General features: G+C 51.0%; 1 protein-coding gene and 1 long non-coding RNA gene across 4 annotated transcripts in view; one reads left to right on the top strand and one right to left on the bottom strand.

Moving 5' to 3' along the window:
• SPHK1 (sphingosine kinase 1) overlaps positions 1 to 15,295 on the bottom strand; it is a 28,227-nt gene extending 12,932 nt beyond the window's left edge. Inside the window, exon 1 of one of the 2 annotated variants that reach the window (XM_006269225.4) lies at positions 14,753 to 15,295. In XM_006269225.4, coding sequence (XP_006269287.3) covers positions 14,753 to 15,182 — 430 coding nt within the window. In that variant the 5' untranslated portion in view covers positions 15,183 to 15,295. Of the gene's footprint in view, positions 1 to 3,697; positions 3,792 to 14,752 lie in introns of those variants that run through there. The other variant, XM_014601810.3, reaches the window with a different exon arrangement.
• On the top strand, positions 724 to 10,276 carry LOC132252096 (uncharacterized). Of its 2 annotated transcripts, XR_009463839.1 has the most exons (5): positions 724 to 983; positions 6,455 to 6,634; positions 7,441 to 7,527; positions 9,031 to 9,189; positions 9,861 to 10,276. It is a non-coding gene; the product is annotated as an uncharacterized LOC132252096 (long non-coding RNA). The 2 variants fall into 2 exon arrangements; XR_009463838.1 differs by having other exon boundaries at positions 9,031 to 10,276.
• Positions 15,296 to 15,684: the final 389 nt, after the last annotated feature.

Raw genomic sequence — 15,684 nt, 5'->3', positions numbered from 1 at the left:
ATGGAGCGACCTCCTGCAGCGGGCACATGTTGGAGGGATGTGAAGGTGTCTCAACACGTGAAGAACCTGCTAGCGTAGGTGAGCTCAGCTGTGGGCAGTAATAGCAATGTCCAGTGTGGGGGTTGGGTTGTCTACATTACAGGGCTGCTGTCACCGTAGCTGTGCCAGTGTGGCACTGGTGGCAGAATTCCCTAGAGGAGGCACAGTGTGGCCTTCTGCCAGCCTAGGTACCATCTCCCCGGACACCAGAAGTCCACCTCTGCATACAGAGCCACATGCTGATGGGGGGGGGGGGGCGGGTTGCTACCTCAGCAGGAGGTATGGAAAGGACATTAGCTATGCTGGCAATGCTTGTAGTGTAGGCCAGACCTGGGGTATGACGATGCCACTGAGCAGAGATGAAACATTGCTTTAACTCACTTCTCCGTAGCCATGCTCAGACTCTGGCGCAGTCTACATAAGCATGTTAAACCCTGCTTTAGCATGACAGACAGTCCCAAGGCTACCAACCTCACCTCCTAAGCTGACAGCCATAGCAAAGATGTTATCTTTGTCCCCCTCCAGGCAGGCAGATACTATCTGCCTCTTTCTGCTGTGTTCTCCCTTGCAGCCTTAGCTCCCTTGGACTTCCTGTAGCCCGTGGGGGAAGAGGGAGGGAAGGGCAATGGGGCCTCAGGTCCAGCTTGGGGTTGTGGTTCACAAAGCCATGATACATTTATCTCTTGACACTCAGAAGCAAGCTGGAGCTCGGGGAGGGGGGGGGTGGCATTGCTGACGATGGCACAGAGCAGCTGAGCTCAAAGGCTGGCAAATTCAAGAGGTTTTAGGGTGATAAAATAAAAAGTGGCACAAAGTGGCAGCATGTCACAGTCTCTCCTCTCCCCCATCAGCTGTCTACAATAGAAGCTGTGATAGGATCTGTGAAATCATCTCTACCGCTCAAGGGGGAGAGAAAGTCAACTGAAGAAGCCAGCAGGAACAAGGTAACACCTTCCAGCAAGTGCCTTGCATTTGCATTGAACCCAAGGCTCACATTGAAGCTGCAAAGGAATGATTGAAACAGTGTGATTTGCCAGGCAACAGCTGAGTCTGGAGGGGGGCGGGGGGTGAGGTTCAGCAATCATTGTGTCTCAAGTCTGAGTGAATTCACTGGCTCCTGTGCTTCCTTTCTTTGCATGCTATTAACAGACAATATGGTCCCATCTGCGCTACCCGCCTTGCCTAACCCTGTGTGGAGGGGTGTGTGGGGAACCCAGTGCTCCCAAACCTGGTAGATTCCTATACAGCTGGGTGCTTATATATTCCCATTTTACAGAAGGGAAGAGGAGAAGCGGATGGGTTTAAAGCACCTCAGAGATTTAGACACTCTGGTCCCATTGAAACAAAAAGGATGCGTGTCTGAATACCTTGAACAGCTCTGGGAAATTCCAGCTTGAGCAACATGCCTAAAGTCATGCAGGAAACATGTGGTAGAGCCACAAGCTGAGCTCAGCTCTCTTGAGTCCCAGCCCAGTGTTTCTATCATTGCACCATCCTCGCAGCACCTTTCCCTCCTTCACCCGGAGTGTCTTTATCCTGAGTCAGGGCAAGCACATGGCTTGCAAGCTCTCTGTGACTCCCGTGGAGGAGCGAATGCTGACATGGCAGAAATCTCTGCTTGGTCATGTTTGTTGAGAAATGCTGGAGTCATCAAGGAAGTAACTTGTGTCCCACAGCACTGGAACTAGGGACCATTCGGGGCAAACAAATCCCCCAGCCCTTAGGACCTGTTTGGCCTCTATCACAGCCAGGGGAGCGAGGAAAGGCTGTTTAGCACAGAGCGGGGAAAGCCTGGAAATCCAGGTAGTTGTGGGGCTGGAGGGGCCTGCCCTGAGGTAGCAGAGCCTCTCTCGTCAAGTTAAACCCATTTGTGGCGAGCTAAGCTGAAGGACACAGATGGGTTTTTCCAAAATGGGGTAGAGGGAGGTTTCTCCACACATGGACGAAGATGCCCTCCATGCAGGGAGAGAGGGTATCATTTGGATTTACAGTCTCTGCACTCTTTTCAAACCTTCCTCATGGCTTTGGAAACATAGATGCTTTTAAGGAATGAGCATGTGTTGGCCGTGAGAGGCCCCCCTGCAGCGCTTATTAATTATCCCTCATCAGCTCATGTGAAATAGCTTTTGGTCCAACGTACCTACTCCTTGGCCACCAAATTCAGTCTGGCTGTGGCAGATTCACAGCACTGCACCCATAGTGAGCAAACATAGCTGTTGTGTCCCATCGTATGTGCTAGAGTAATCCTGGAGCCACTGAAATCAAGGGGTATTTTGCCATGGTCTTCAGCAAGGCCAGGAGTTCAGTCTAAAACTGTATCTCTGTCTTTCCACTTCAGCTTCCCCACCCACTCTAATGTGGGTGCAATGCTCATGGTACATGTGCTAATGTTGATATGACACAGAGCCGTTCTAGAAAGCTGATACCATCAGATTTGTAAGAGCATAACGGGTGTCTGTAGTGTGGCTTGTTGCTGGCCTAGCCCTGTCAGAAACACTGTTTTCAGTGCACTGTGCATCATAGAGCCAGATCCTCTTCCACCGCTTAGGCATGTGAATGAACGTGGGCACCTCGGCGTGACTAGTCCACCCCGTCCAGGTCCTGAAAATCCATGAACCCATCTACTTTTGTGCCACGCAGTCATCTAACCATTAAGACTTAGTCACAAAAAGCAGTGAGGAGAAGAAGGACCCACCAATCTCTTGTATTAATGGTTTGTCAGGGACTCCCATAGGGTGGAAGAGAGTCACACTTAGACACCCAAGTCCACTTAGGTGTCCAACAGGCAGACTGGGATCTGGCCCATAGGTTGTAAGTGTTTTGCAGTGGAAAGTAGTCTACCTGGGTTGACTGTATAGCATCCAACACAGGGGCGGGCAATTATTTTGGGCAGAGGGCCGCTTACTGAGTTTTGGCAAGTCATCGAGGGCCGCATGACAGGCAGCCAGGGGCAGATAAATATTAATTTTCTAAATCTTTGGGTGCCCCACAGGCCGGATAGAATGACTTGGTGGGCTGCATCTGGCCCACAGGCCGCATTTTGCCCACCCTTGATCTAACACATGGCCACATTCAGGGCCTGTGGGCACCTGTGTCCTACAAACTGCCCAAACCACATTGTCTGAGAGCTCCAAACCCAGGCCAGATGAGTTTGCCCAAGCTACAGGAGATGCCCTGTTTATAGCAGAGACTAAGAGACATGACCAAGCAAAGACCTCGCATAGACAACAGCCGCAGTAAGCTGAGGATGATGCTGGAGCACCCGCTGTCCTGCTTCAGTCAGCTGGGACAAGGAACTCCATCCTGGCTGGCAGCTGCAGGAGGTTTGAGGGACCTTTGTTTTGCAAGTGCCTGCTCTGTCAGGGAGGTCTCCCCAGACTCAGAGCCCCTTCACAACGGCTATCCTACCCTGCCTGGGTCCCTCCCTCTCTTCCACCCAGGGATTTCAGGAAACAGTTGGCCAGCCCCACCCCTTAGAGCTCATTATCAGCTAGGGACAGATGCCCTTCTGCATGGGAGAGGGTAGTTTGCTCTCCCGCATCTGGGGTCCTCTCCTACGTGGTGCTGATTAGCTGCACTAGATGTGCTTGCCAGCTAGGAAATAAATCAGCCGTGGTGGGAACAGGAAACAGTGGCCTCTAGTCCTCTAAACTCTCACCTCGGTTGGTTTCCTGGTAAACCTCTGAGATGCTGTTTTCCAGGGTAGATTCACTGCTTGGAGAAACAGAGGCAGGTCTGCGTGGGAACGGCAGTGATCAGCAGGCAAGCGAATGCACAGCACTGTCGCTACGCCACACTGACTCCCTCTGTGTAGACATGCTGAAGGCCAGACCCCTTCCCACCTAGCAAGTGCCGAAATGACATCCTATTTCGCCCCTGAGAAAACAAAGCATAAGGGGTGGGGATCTACCTTCTTCTCACTGCCTGTTGTGTCTTGGTCTTCAGGGTAAGGGGACAGCGTGTTACCAAAGCAGATGGGTTAAAGTAGAGAAAAATCGCACTTGGGCATCTAGGTGCACCGAAGCACCTGACAGATGCATGCAACTGGGTCTTTACCCTACCTTAAAGGGGGAGCAAGTGCTGAGTAGCTAGTGCACAGTATTTACAGCAACTTCCCTGTGTGGACAAACCCTGAGGATCTATTCGCACCGGTCCAGCCTGGCCAGCTCCCCTCGGATCTGGAGTCTTAAAGCCCCAGCTCCTAATAATGTCTAGATCTTAATTTTCATTTACCAAATAAGTTTCTAGCTCTCATGGCTGCAAAGGGAAAGTGGAGGGTGTGGAGAGAGGGCACCAGACAGGATCAGAACCCAGAGGGCACCTGAGAGCCCAGTGGTTTCTAATATTGTTTTTAAAAAACTAATGTGATTTTTAAGCCAAATCCATGATTTCAGCATTTTTGAGTAACTCCGGATGACCCAGCATTTCTGAACACAGTCCTGTCCAAGTGCCAGCAATCTGGACCACTCCCTGCTTGCCCTCCCTTCAGTCTGGGCTGCCCACGTGTGGCGGCTCATTGCGGGGCTTTGTGATGTGTAGCAGAAGGCAGGGGAGGTTTGCACCGTATGGACTAACTAGATCAGAGATTCACAAGTTTTCATAAGCAATGGCTTGCTTCCTCAGAGGCTGTGGTGGGAAGCCGCACTATGTTCAGACCTTGCCTGCAAAAAACTGCAACAAGGGCCTAGTGCAGGCTGGGGAACACCTGGGATGGGGTGGCCAAAGGTGCCTCTGCTGGGCCCAGGCAGGTTGCAGGAAAAGAACATGGCTGTGAAGATAAACTAGAAAGCACCGTAACATCACTGGCCCCTGTGTCCAGCTACTAGAGGACCTAACCCAGCCCAAGATGGCAGGCTCTGGTGGTCTCCATGGATGAGGGGGGGCTTTTCTTCCCTCTGTTACTTAGTGGGGGCACTGTCAGCCATCAAAGAGTTTTGTGACCACCACCCCCAGCACACACACGCTCATCAAACTCTTAAACGGGGGAGTTGCTGTGATCCACAGACTACTTATTATGGCCTTGTTGGACCACAGTTGGGAAAGCACCAGTATAAGACCTACCACATGCTCTGTACTGGCAAAGCCCTGGTAGCATGGAGGCATCTCCCTCAGCAAAACTGCACTTAGGGCTGGTTTAGTAAAACCTTACCACACAAGTGAAGCCAGCCCAGCAACATTAGTAGCGGCCCAGTTTTGTTGGTGCCATCGGGTCTACTCTAGGGTATTCTGTAGGCACGGGTATGTCAGTGAGGACTGTATCCTCTCGCCCCCTTGGCCAACATGGCCATGCCAGCAGAAATCTGGAGCTTAGAGCTGGCTCTGATGCAAGGAGAACCTTTCAGCCCTCTGTGATCTAAGAGATGCTCACAGGAAAGAGCAAGATTTCAACAACTTCTCACTCTATTGAGTAATATTGAGCCTAGGCTTGGGCATCTGATGTCCTGGGAAGACACATGTTCCCCCATCAGCACCCGGCTTCCTCTTTCAAGGCTCAAATTAGAACTGTAGCAGACGAGCCGAGAGTGAGTCAGAAGAGATGCTGTGGAGGGGGACAGGAAAAACTGTCCTTTCAGAGAGAGCCTGATTTTTCCCAGGTTAGGGTCCCATCTTGAATCACTTCCATCCCACAGCAGCAACTCCTTGCTCTGAAACAACTGGCCTCTACATGTTCACTGAGATCACGAGGAGACAGCAAATCTACCTGCAGAGATCCTTGTGTGACCTCCTGGCCCTCATATGCATGCACTTATGGTGTAAAGTATGATAAAATGGTCCTACACGTGAGTGTAAACCTCCAAGCTGTGTAGGAAATAAGAATTAGCGTAGTGACTGGGCACTTGAATATCACAGTGATGGCTGCGATGGATTGAAGGGGAATTGGGAATGGAGTATGGAACACAGCTCCTCTGCATTTCCCATCCCAGGCCACTCCAGGTCAGTGTTACCGTCTCAAATGACTGCTTCAGGTTGCTACAACCTTTGTGAAAGGAGGGGACAAAGACAGATCTCATCTGACGCACCTGGTCAGAAACTACCCTCACAATAGATACCCTTGTCAGCAGCATGGAGCTCTGAACGGGCTGCAGAGACTGGACCCTAAGAGGTAGTCTTCCCTGGTGAAGCTGGAAGGGAGTTTGTATGGTTGTGGCCCAGATGCTGTGGAGGCTGTTGACCTCCATGCCAGCTCTTCAAAGGGAGAAGAAACTAATGGCAGTATTTAACAGGGACATCAAGTTCAAGCAGCAGAGGAAGTGCCCCAGAGCAGACTGAACTTGGCTTGCTCTGTTCCTGGTCTCTCAGCTGAGAGGAACAGCTGTGGTGGTGGTTTATGGTGATGACACTTGACCCATAGGAATAGGACTGTGATCTGTCAGCTTCTTTCACACCGCTTACAGCCCAATTTGTTGCGCCGCAGGTCACAGCTCAAGCCAGTAACACAGAAGGAACAAGCCCTCAGCCCCTTACAACATCCCTGAACCACCTAGCTCTGTCTGAACTACAGACCCTTCAGGACTGAATGGTGTTCCCAGGAAGCAGCTGCCCATCAGGAGCTCACTCCAGCAGGGTGGGCACAGTTCTCCGGTACTTGTGAAAGGTACTTGTGAAAAGTACGGTTCTCTGATACTTGTGAAAACTCGCTTGGGTTTTTTTGGCCTCAGGCAACTCCTAAGACCCAGCTCAGCCCTCCCTCTGCGACCAAACCATGCTTGAGGAGAGCAGCCCAGCTGGAGAACGAGGCCAGAATAACGAGGAGGAAAGGAAAGCCAATCTTCATCCACCACAGTGCTCCAGAGTCACTTGCCCCATCAGGGTCTGTGAGCCCTACCCTCTCCTCTCCCAGAGCAGCAGATTCAGAGCTACACTTGAGAAACCCCAGCACCTTCATTCTGCCAGCAAGAGGCATTTCTAGGAGTTGGCTCTGAACAGCTGGGAAACCAAAGTGCCAATTACAGTCACAATTTAATTAACATCTGCAAGCTTCTGCGGCTCCTCAGGGACTGTTGGGATGGAACGAGCTCTTCGAATGCTTTTGCTATCAACCCATCTGGGCCCTCCTCCTCAGCCAGCCCTGAGGAAGGCAGGATGCTTGGGTCCTTAGTGAAGGGTCTCTGCCAGAATGGGCCTGTAGGCATGGGTGATGCAGAGTCAGGGCAGCAACACAGCCCACAGATGGGCCAGGCTGGCCTGCAAGGGGCTCTCACTAGGTAGAAAGTCCAAGGGATCAGGAGTAAGAGGGAGAAAACAATCTACATAGGGTTGACCAGTCTGTTGTGTGATGAGCTGGGAGGAGACCAATCTGATTGCTTTCTATGATGAGATAACTGACTATGTGGATGTGGGGAAAGCAGTGGATGTGATATACCTTGACTTTAGCAAGGCTTTTGATATCATCTCCCACAGCATTCTTGCAAGCAAGCTGAAGAAGTATTGGATTAGATGAATGGACTGTAAGGTGGAGAAAGCTCACCGGATCAACAGTCTCAACAGGTAATGATCAATGGCTCAAGATCCATTTGGGAGCCAGTATCAATTGGAGGGCTCCAGGGGTTGGTCCTGGGGCTGGTTTTGTCCAGTATCTTCATTAAAGATCTGGAAGATGGGATGGAGTATACCCTAAGCAAGTTTGCAGATGACACCAACCTGGGGGGAATAGTAAATATGCTGGAGGGTAGGGATAGAGTTCAGAATGACCTAGACAAATTGGAGGATTGGGCCAAAAGAAATCTCATGAGGTTCAACAAAGACAAATGCTGTGAAGATAAGGACTTAGGACGGAAGAATCCCATGCACCATACAGGCTTGGGACCAACTGGCTAAGCAGCAACTCTGCAGAAAAGGACCTGGGGGTTACAGTGGACAATAAGCTGAATATGAGCTAGCGGTGTGCCCTTGTTGAGAAGAAGGCTAATGGTGTACTGGGCTGCATCGGTAGGAGAGTTGCCAGCAAATCGAGGGAAGTCATTATTCCCCTCTATCTGCACTGGTAAGGTCCATCTGGAGTACTGTGTCTAGTTTTGGGCCGCCCACTACAAAAGGATGTGGCCAAGTTGGAGAACAAAAGTGGTTAGGGGGCTGGGGCACATGACTTACGAGGAGAGGCTGAGAGAACCAGGCTTATTTAGTCTGCAGAAAAGAAGACCAAGGTGGGGGGGGGTTGACAGCAGCCTTTAACTACCTGACGGGGGGTTCGAAAGAGGATGGAGCTGGACTGTTCTCAATGGTGGCAGATGACAGACCAAGGATCAATGGTCTCAAGTTGCAGCAAGGGAAATTTAGCTTGGATGTTAGGAAAAACTTTTACACTAGGAGGGTGGTGAAGCACTGGAACAGGTTACCCAGAGGGGTGGTGGTAGAATCTCCATTGGAGGTTTTTAAGGCCCAGCTCAACAAAGCCCTGGCTGGGATGATCTAGTTGGGGATGGTCCTGCTTCAAGCAGGTTGTTGGACTAGATGTGACCTCCTGAGGTCCCTTTCAACCCTCATTTTCTATGAGACTTCTGTGTTTGGCTCTACCATTGGTCCTGTATACAGCAAGTCCCTTTGGCTGACCTAGCCTGGCTCACTCTGGATGAGCAGGGGTGTCTGTAGCATCCCAATGTGGCACCAGAGAGTGCTGTACTAGGCATGTGTGGAGCACGACCTGCCTATCTCTCAAATGGGAAGCAGTGTAACTGCCTCAGGGCTTGTCTATCCTGCAGCAGTGGTGGTATGTCCTGACATGCCACCCCACCCACCTATGCCAGTAGGCACACGCCAAGCCCAGAAGTCTCTTGGCTAGGTCTCTGTACGTGGGCGCAAGCACTTGGGGTGAACCCAGAACCTCCAGACTTCCAGATTGGGAGCATATGAGTGGGCGCAGGTGAACGGGGCACGCTGGGATCTGCCAATGCTATCTTGGCATCTCTCTTCCCCGTTTCATGCATGGGGAGCAGAAAATGCTGCATCAACAGCTGACCTGATTGGATCTCACATTGGCGTCTCGCACTGCAGCTCGAGAATGGTTTCCTGCCATGGCACTGGGCCAAGGCATCTCTGAGTCCCAGTGCAAACACTTCCACGCTGCCAGGGTGGAGTCTGCTCTACTGGACAGATGGAGGGAGGTAACAAGCTGGAGACAAGTGAGCTCTCTTGAAAGCTGTTTTCCAGAGGGTTGGTTTGTACTCAGATTTTTTTTTAATGTTTCCCTCCCCCCTTTAAAAAATGAGAAGAGATCTGCCCTGTCACAGCTATCAGGGAAAACAGGGGCCTTTGCTACCATGTAAGGCTTTCAATAAAGAAATTATAAAATTGTGGAGAAATCCCAAATTTTCTCTCTGGGGCTTTAATACACCCTGATACAGAGCTAGTCTGTGCCTAAGCACCTACTTTCCTCAAGTGGGACCCCAAGAAATAGCAGCCCGGTCCCAGCTCCCTCCCCACCCAGTTACTGCTCATGGCAGATTCAAACACTCCTCCACAGTTTGAAGTCGCTCTCCTTATCTTTCCCACCACACCAAGGTGCAAACTTTGAGATAAGTGTGTGTCTAATCTATGAAAGGCATCACACTGCAGCCCCTGCCACTGTCACAGGCATTTTTAGATTTAGCCTAAAAAAGTGGGGGAGCTTGCAAATCCTAGGGACTCTTGTTTCATGAACTGATGGAAAGATCCACTGCTTTTTGTTTCTGGCTCTCTCTTTCCTACATATTCTCCCCTTCAGCATTTGAGAGCAGGGCTCTGATGCTGCAATGTACCTCTTGCAGGCTCAGGCCAGAACATTGCGCTGCTGCAAATGAGTTACAAATGAGCCTGATCTGTCTGTGTCATTTTTTTTTTTTTAGTACATCGGGATCTAATCTTCATTTAGCTTCCCTGCCAGCTGCTGCACTTGAAATAATAATCAGTGAAACCAATGAAGCTGCTTTCCCTGTCCAAGATGAGCGAAATGTAGTGATCCACCACACAGACACTAAGGGTTTTGAGAATCTTGGTTTTAACAAAAAGGTGGAAGGAATTGCTTTTAACTGTGAGTTAATTGGAAAATATCCTCTTACAGGAAAGGGATTGAAAAAAAAAGAACAGATTAAATACCACCCCCCACCCCAGCTACTAATGACATCCTCGCTTATTAAGATGGAAAGAATGTTATTAACTCAATTTACTTTGGGTTATAAAAAGTCAGTAAGTCAGACACAGGGCTGCAGTTTTGGGCAAGATGAGCAGGGGGCCTTGTTAATAAATAACTGTTTGCACTAGAATTAAAAATAATAATGATAAAAAAGCTAACAAACGTTTGATTTTAGGCTTGGTTTTGTAAAATTTGCTTTTTCTTAACCTAAAAACTGAATCACCAGCCCAACCTGAGTTGACGTGTTCCTTTAAATGCACTTGTGTTAATTTTGAAGCTCGATCATTGTGACTGGACATGGAAATAAAGGCACTGGGGCATATAACTGCATCTCTGCTCAGACTTTCAGACATATGCGCACCAAACTAAAGCCAGCCCTGATGTAACTCTGCTGAAGATGACAGAAGTCAGCAGGAACAAACATAGCCTTTTGTGTTGGTTAGATTTGATTTAAGCTTTACCCAGCACCCATCACATCAGCCGCTGGTTCTCATGGGGAACTGAAAACAAAAAGTGTAACACTCTTCTAGTCCTGCCTGCTGCTGATCCCCTCCTGTGCTGCCTATAGATCCGCCGTGGCAACATAGTCACTTGCTGGAGACCTGTTTGATTAAATAAATGTGTCTGGCCACATGTCCCAAAGACCCCAATCCAGAGCTGATGACCCACTTGTGAAAATGTCAGACTACCAGCCCCCAGGAGTTCAATGCTGACTGCAAGGATGTGTGGGGCCAAAGGAACACGAGGCTGGCAGGGTCCAGAGTCCTACATTCACAGGCAATCATTTAGCTACAGAGTCCTAAATATTGTCCGCTCCAGCCCTTCACATGCCGCAGCCTCTTATGAAACAAGTCCAATACACCTCTTCATCATGCCGCAGGTAAAAACCAAGGGAACAGTGTCAGTGGCAGAGACGTTACTAGGCTAACGTGCTCAGACAGATTATTCCCCATGCCAGTGAGGACATATATTTAGTGGTGCATTAGAAGGTGCTGTTATTTATTAAGCCAAGGGATTCAATGGGAAGGAAAAGTTAATGTGACCTTATGGTGGGTCTTTTACTCAGGCAAAAGGCTGTGATTCTGTATTGCAACACCCACAGCAACAGGAACTTAACCTTGTGTACAGCTACCTATTAAATGTAATGGGGCATGTGAGCTGTACCTCTACTCAAGGGAAGCAGTGGATAGCCACTGGGCAAGGTGAGCCAACTGTGTGGGGACAAATATGTCTGGAGCCCATAGCCCCCCAGCCTGAAATGCCCATGTCCAGTGATGCCTGCAAACCCATTTCCCTGCCTTGGGGCACAAATCTATCGCTTGCCCCTCTCCCAGGCCAGACAGTGTTTGGATTCTCTCTAGAGGTCGATGCAAGAAGCCACCCCCTTCCCTCAGCCTGTCCCTTCATGAACTGAATTACAACAAAGCTTCCAGGCACAGAGTCAGCTGCTGTCCCTCTCTGTCTGTCACTCTCTCTCACCATCCCCTCCCCACGCTCCCCCTCGGGGAAATCTGTCTCAGCGCGGAGGCAATGGTATAATCACAGCCCACGCAGGAGGCAAAGCCAAGCAGGGGGCTCTGGGCTCCAGCTCCTCGCTGTGCTACAGCTGAGGAGGACGCCTGACTTCTTTGCCAACTGGGTTTTGTCTTCCATCCTGCAGGGAGCTGGCAGGGAGATCTGTGCACAGCAGAGCTTGGAGTTGGGAAGAAAGAACTGGGTTGTGCACTTTTAAATGGCTGCGTGACTTCAAGATTCCCCCTTCTCCATCATGGTGATGTCCCAGACAGGGACAAGCAGGGGTTTCCCTTGTGGGCCTGAGTCTGACTGGACCATCAGCACTCACTGCTCCTCTGATCCAGAGATGCTGGGGGAGGCAGTGTGGCATCTCTCAGGACTTGGCCCAAACATGCCCCATTTTTGTTTCCCTGCCAAGCAGTTCCAAGCCTCTGATCCCTATGGCAGACAGCTTGGCCGTGTCCCTGGAAGGTCATTCAAACAGCAGAAACCTGCTGGGTGCTGGCCCCTGATCCCTTCCTTCCATGGTCTCTGTATTGCATAAACCTCCTGGAAGTCCTTGTAGAAGGAGCCCCAGCCAAGCGGCCTCTCAGCAGGCAGGGCCAGCACTGATAGAGACGGTATGGCTTCCCCTGCTCCTCAGCCACTATCTGAACCTCCAGGCCTAAGCTCTCCCTGCCAAGGCTGCCATTGCAATAAGGGACTGGGGAGATGGACACTTACCTGGGAGGAACTGGGATGAGACCATGAAGTGGATGTCTCAAGGGCCCCTGACCAGTTACTGGCTATCTTGCTGGCTGCTGATCTGGATTTGTGCTTGTGGTCCAGAACTGAAGGACTCCTTTCTGTTAACCCCTCTGGGCCTGTCCCCCTGCCTTCACTTCTCCCTTCTTCCTCCAGCAAGCTCTCAGGAGCATGGGAGATGCTAGACACCCTAGTGACAGGAGGAACACTGGGCTTGGCATGGAAGAGGACTTGTTGGCATTGCTGACAGGCAGCTAGTCACCCGGCATTGGCTTCTCCCTGTTGCAGCCTCACCCTAATGATGGATGCTCCACAAAATGAGACTGTCAGGGGCATCGGCTGAGTGGAAGCCAAGAAGAACCAGCGGAAGTTTGTGGCCCTTCATCCCGCACCGATTGGGTGGCTGTGGAGCGGGTGACAACCTGCCCAGGACACATCAACTCAGAAAGCGATAGTGAGGGCACCAGCCTTTGGAAACAGCCTGGTCTTGTCCACCTGCCTAGTTGGAAGGCAGAGGAGGTCAGAGGATGCCCTTGCGAGGCTATCTAAGCAGCAGAGGGGTGGGCAAGTATGATGCTGACATCAGCATTGCTTATATGGTTCACGGCCAGTGGGTGAGTAAATACTGCGTTGTCCTGGGTGTGCAGGGTAACAGCCTTCTGTGGTGGCTGGAAGGATCCCTTCCTGCTTCACAGCTGAGCAATTTTAGTTCCCATTTAAGCAGTCCTGAGCTGCAGCCTGTAACAATGACCTTCCAGCCCTCGGCTCAGGGGGCCAGAGCTGAATACAGTGGCCAGTTGCCAGATATCCCAGGCTGAGCAGGGACACCCCCCCCCCCCCCGGGCTTCTAATCAGTCTGTTACCTTCCCTGCCCCTGAGTCAGGTGGAAGAGATCAATTGTCAAAAGAGATCAGCTGCTCCCGATCTCTGCATTTCTCTTCCACCTGCTACCCCAGCCCTTCTCAGAGTGCTGGCTCCCTGCTGGGGATGTGATCCTACAAACACATGTGTTGCAAACTAGGCAGCTCCAGGGAGTTTTCATCCAAATTCTGTCTAGAAAGGAGGTGTTGGCAGATACCACACTTATTTATGGCTCTGCCCCTCTCCAAGGGTGCATATTGCTGCCCCCCTCAGCCCCCAGGGACAGGTGGCCACTTTCATGCTTGACAGATCTCTGATAAAAAAACACCTGCCCTTATCCCAGCCCTTCCAGACAATCCCTGTTCTGGAAGGATGGAGAAGCCTTGCCAAACAGGTTTGAATGGAGCTGGGCTGAGGGTGGGGAAAAAAGTTTCTCTCTAATACCCTACAGAAGAAATCAGCCGCTTCAAACAAGGTTCCCACAGTGTGACCAGGGCAGGCGGAAGGCTTCAGGGCAAAGGTATTTGTATGCCTTTGTATTGCTCCTGCTCTGGACATGCTGGCTTGCCTGGTCAGACAGGTTTGGGGCTGGGAGAAGGCAAGGCTGATGTTACAGCCAGGGCAAAGCTTTCTGAGTTTCTCCTATGCCTTTTACCTGTTATGTTCCAACACACAGCCAACTTTCCAGTCCTTCCTTCCGCCTTCCCTGGCTCCCATGGTAATGAAGAAAAGGCGTCCTTTCCACAAACAAGGGCAATGGAAGGGGAAAGTGTGTGCACCTGCTTAAAGGGGTTCCTCAATCCCCGGCCAAGCAGGCTGAAAATGCAGCTGAGCTCCCAGGGGCATTGTTTGAGCTTCACTTCCCCATTAAAAAGAGACTTTGCCCTGCCCTGCCCTGCCCTGCCCTCCACTTCACTTCACTTCACCAGGAACCAAGGGAAGATGTGTGGTTGTGGGGGGGGACTTCCTTGCAAGTACAGCTAACTGCTCGCATACCCCAGGCAGCCGCCCACCGACCTCACCCCACTTTAAACCCGAACAATCAGAACTCAGAGAGACAAGTTCAGGAGCTGGCTAGAGAAATCCTAGAGCTACAACTTTCCTAAGCCACCTTGTTCTAGCAGGGAAACGCCACCCAGCAGGTTGTAAAACAAGCTTCCCTGGGCTATGCTGGGCAAGCATTGAGCTCCAGGAAGAATGATGGTGTCTGTCATAATCCGGCATCTTGCCGGGGTAAACCATGCCTGGAATACAACTCCAGGCAAGTTGCCGACTTTCTGTTTCACTCCTAGAGGTCCATGTGGAAGTAGTACATAACAATGCAAAGGCCAGGGCAAAGATTTCCCCCACCCCAGTGGAAACATATTAGGAGAGCACTGAGCACTGCTAATCAAGACAGATCCTTTGCCCTTCACATTGGAGCTAGGATCCCAGGAAGTGGCATTTAATTTCTACCATCCCTTGCCCTGCTTCCCAGGCACTTACCTTCCTGTTTTGGGATCTTGGGAAGGGAGAGCTCCCTGATTTTCTTAGCCCAGGTCTCAGCTAGCTTGAGATTTTCCTCTACATCCTGAGACCGGGAGACCTGGAAAGTCTTAACCACCCTCTGCCTGGACGCTGAGGAATCCCACCAGCCCTTCTTGAAGGGGTAGCAGAAAATGGAGAAATAGGCTGCTGGCTCCTGGGTCTCTCCGCCTCTGAAGGAGCAGCAGCCGATGCAGTCTGCCAGCTTCAGCACCGTGCTCAGGCTGTCCAGACCAGCCTCCACTCCCTGGATGTGCAGCTCTCCACCGCGAGTGAGAGTGAGGGCACAGCTGTGTCTCAGCGCTGGCACCAGCGGGAACTGGCCACGGAGCAAAACTTCTGCAGAGCCCGGCTGCAGGGAGCTGTCCTCTGGGCCCTGCCAGCCATCCATCCCGGCTCATTTAGCAGCACCTACTGAGAGTGAGAATGAGAGAGGCAGCGGATTGCTGTCATTTGCCACTGACTGCTGTGGGGAGGGCCGGCCCTGACTTTTGGGCTGTTGGAGGGAGCCCAGGCTCTCTGCTGACACCAGGCTGCATAGTTGGGGAATGACATCACTCATTGTTTCATTCATAAGAAAAATGAAATAAATAAATGCTGGGCCAAGGGACTGTCAATAATTTACTGCCTTTTTTTTTTTGCAAAACACACACACACACACACACACACACACACACACAATTATATACATAAGAGAGAGGGGCATACACCCACCGCCTCCCCCCTTTACTTTTACCGTCCTGTCTCATGACCTGACACTGTTCACTTGACAGTCCACGACACACCTCTACAGTTAACCATCATCATCCCTGTTACAATAACCATGCCTGCACGCTTGTCTCCGTCTCCTGTACCTGTTACAATCGTGCAAACTGCCTCTGTGCCCCTTCCCT

The sequence above is a fragment of the Alligator mississippiensis genome, chromosome 8 (assembly GCF_030867095.1).
Source record: "Alligator mississippiensis isolate rAllMis1 chromosome 8, rAllMis1, whole genome shotgun sequence".
NCBI classification, from domain to species: domain Eukaryota; kingdom Metazoa; phylum Chordata; order Crocodylia; family Alligatoridae; genus Alligator; species Alligator mississippiensis.
This window is presented reverse-complemented; position numbering and strand designations above follow the sequence as displayed.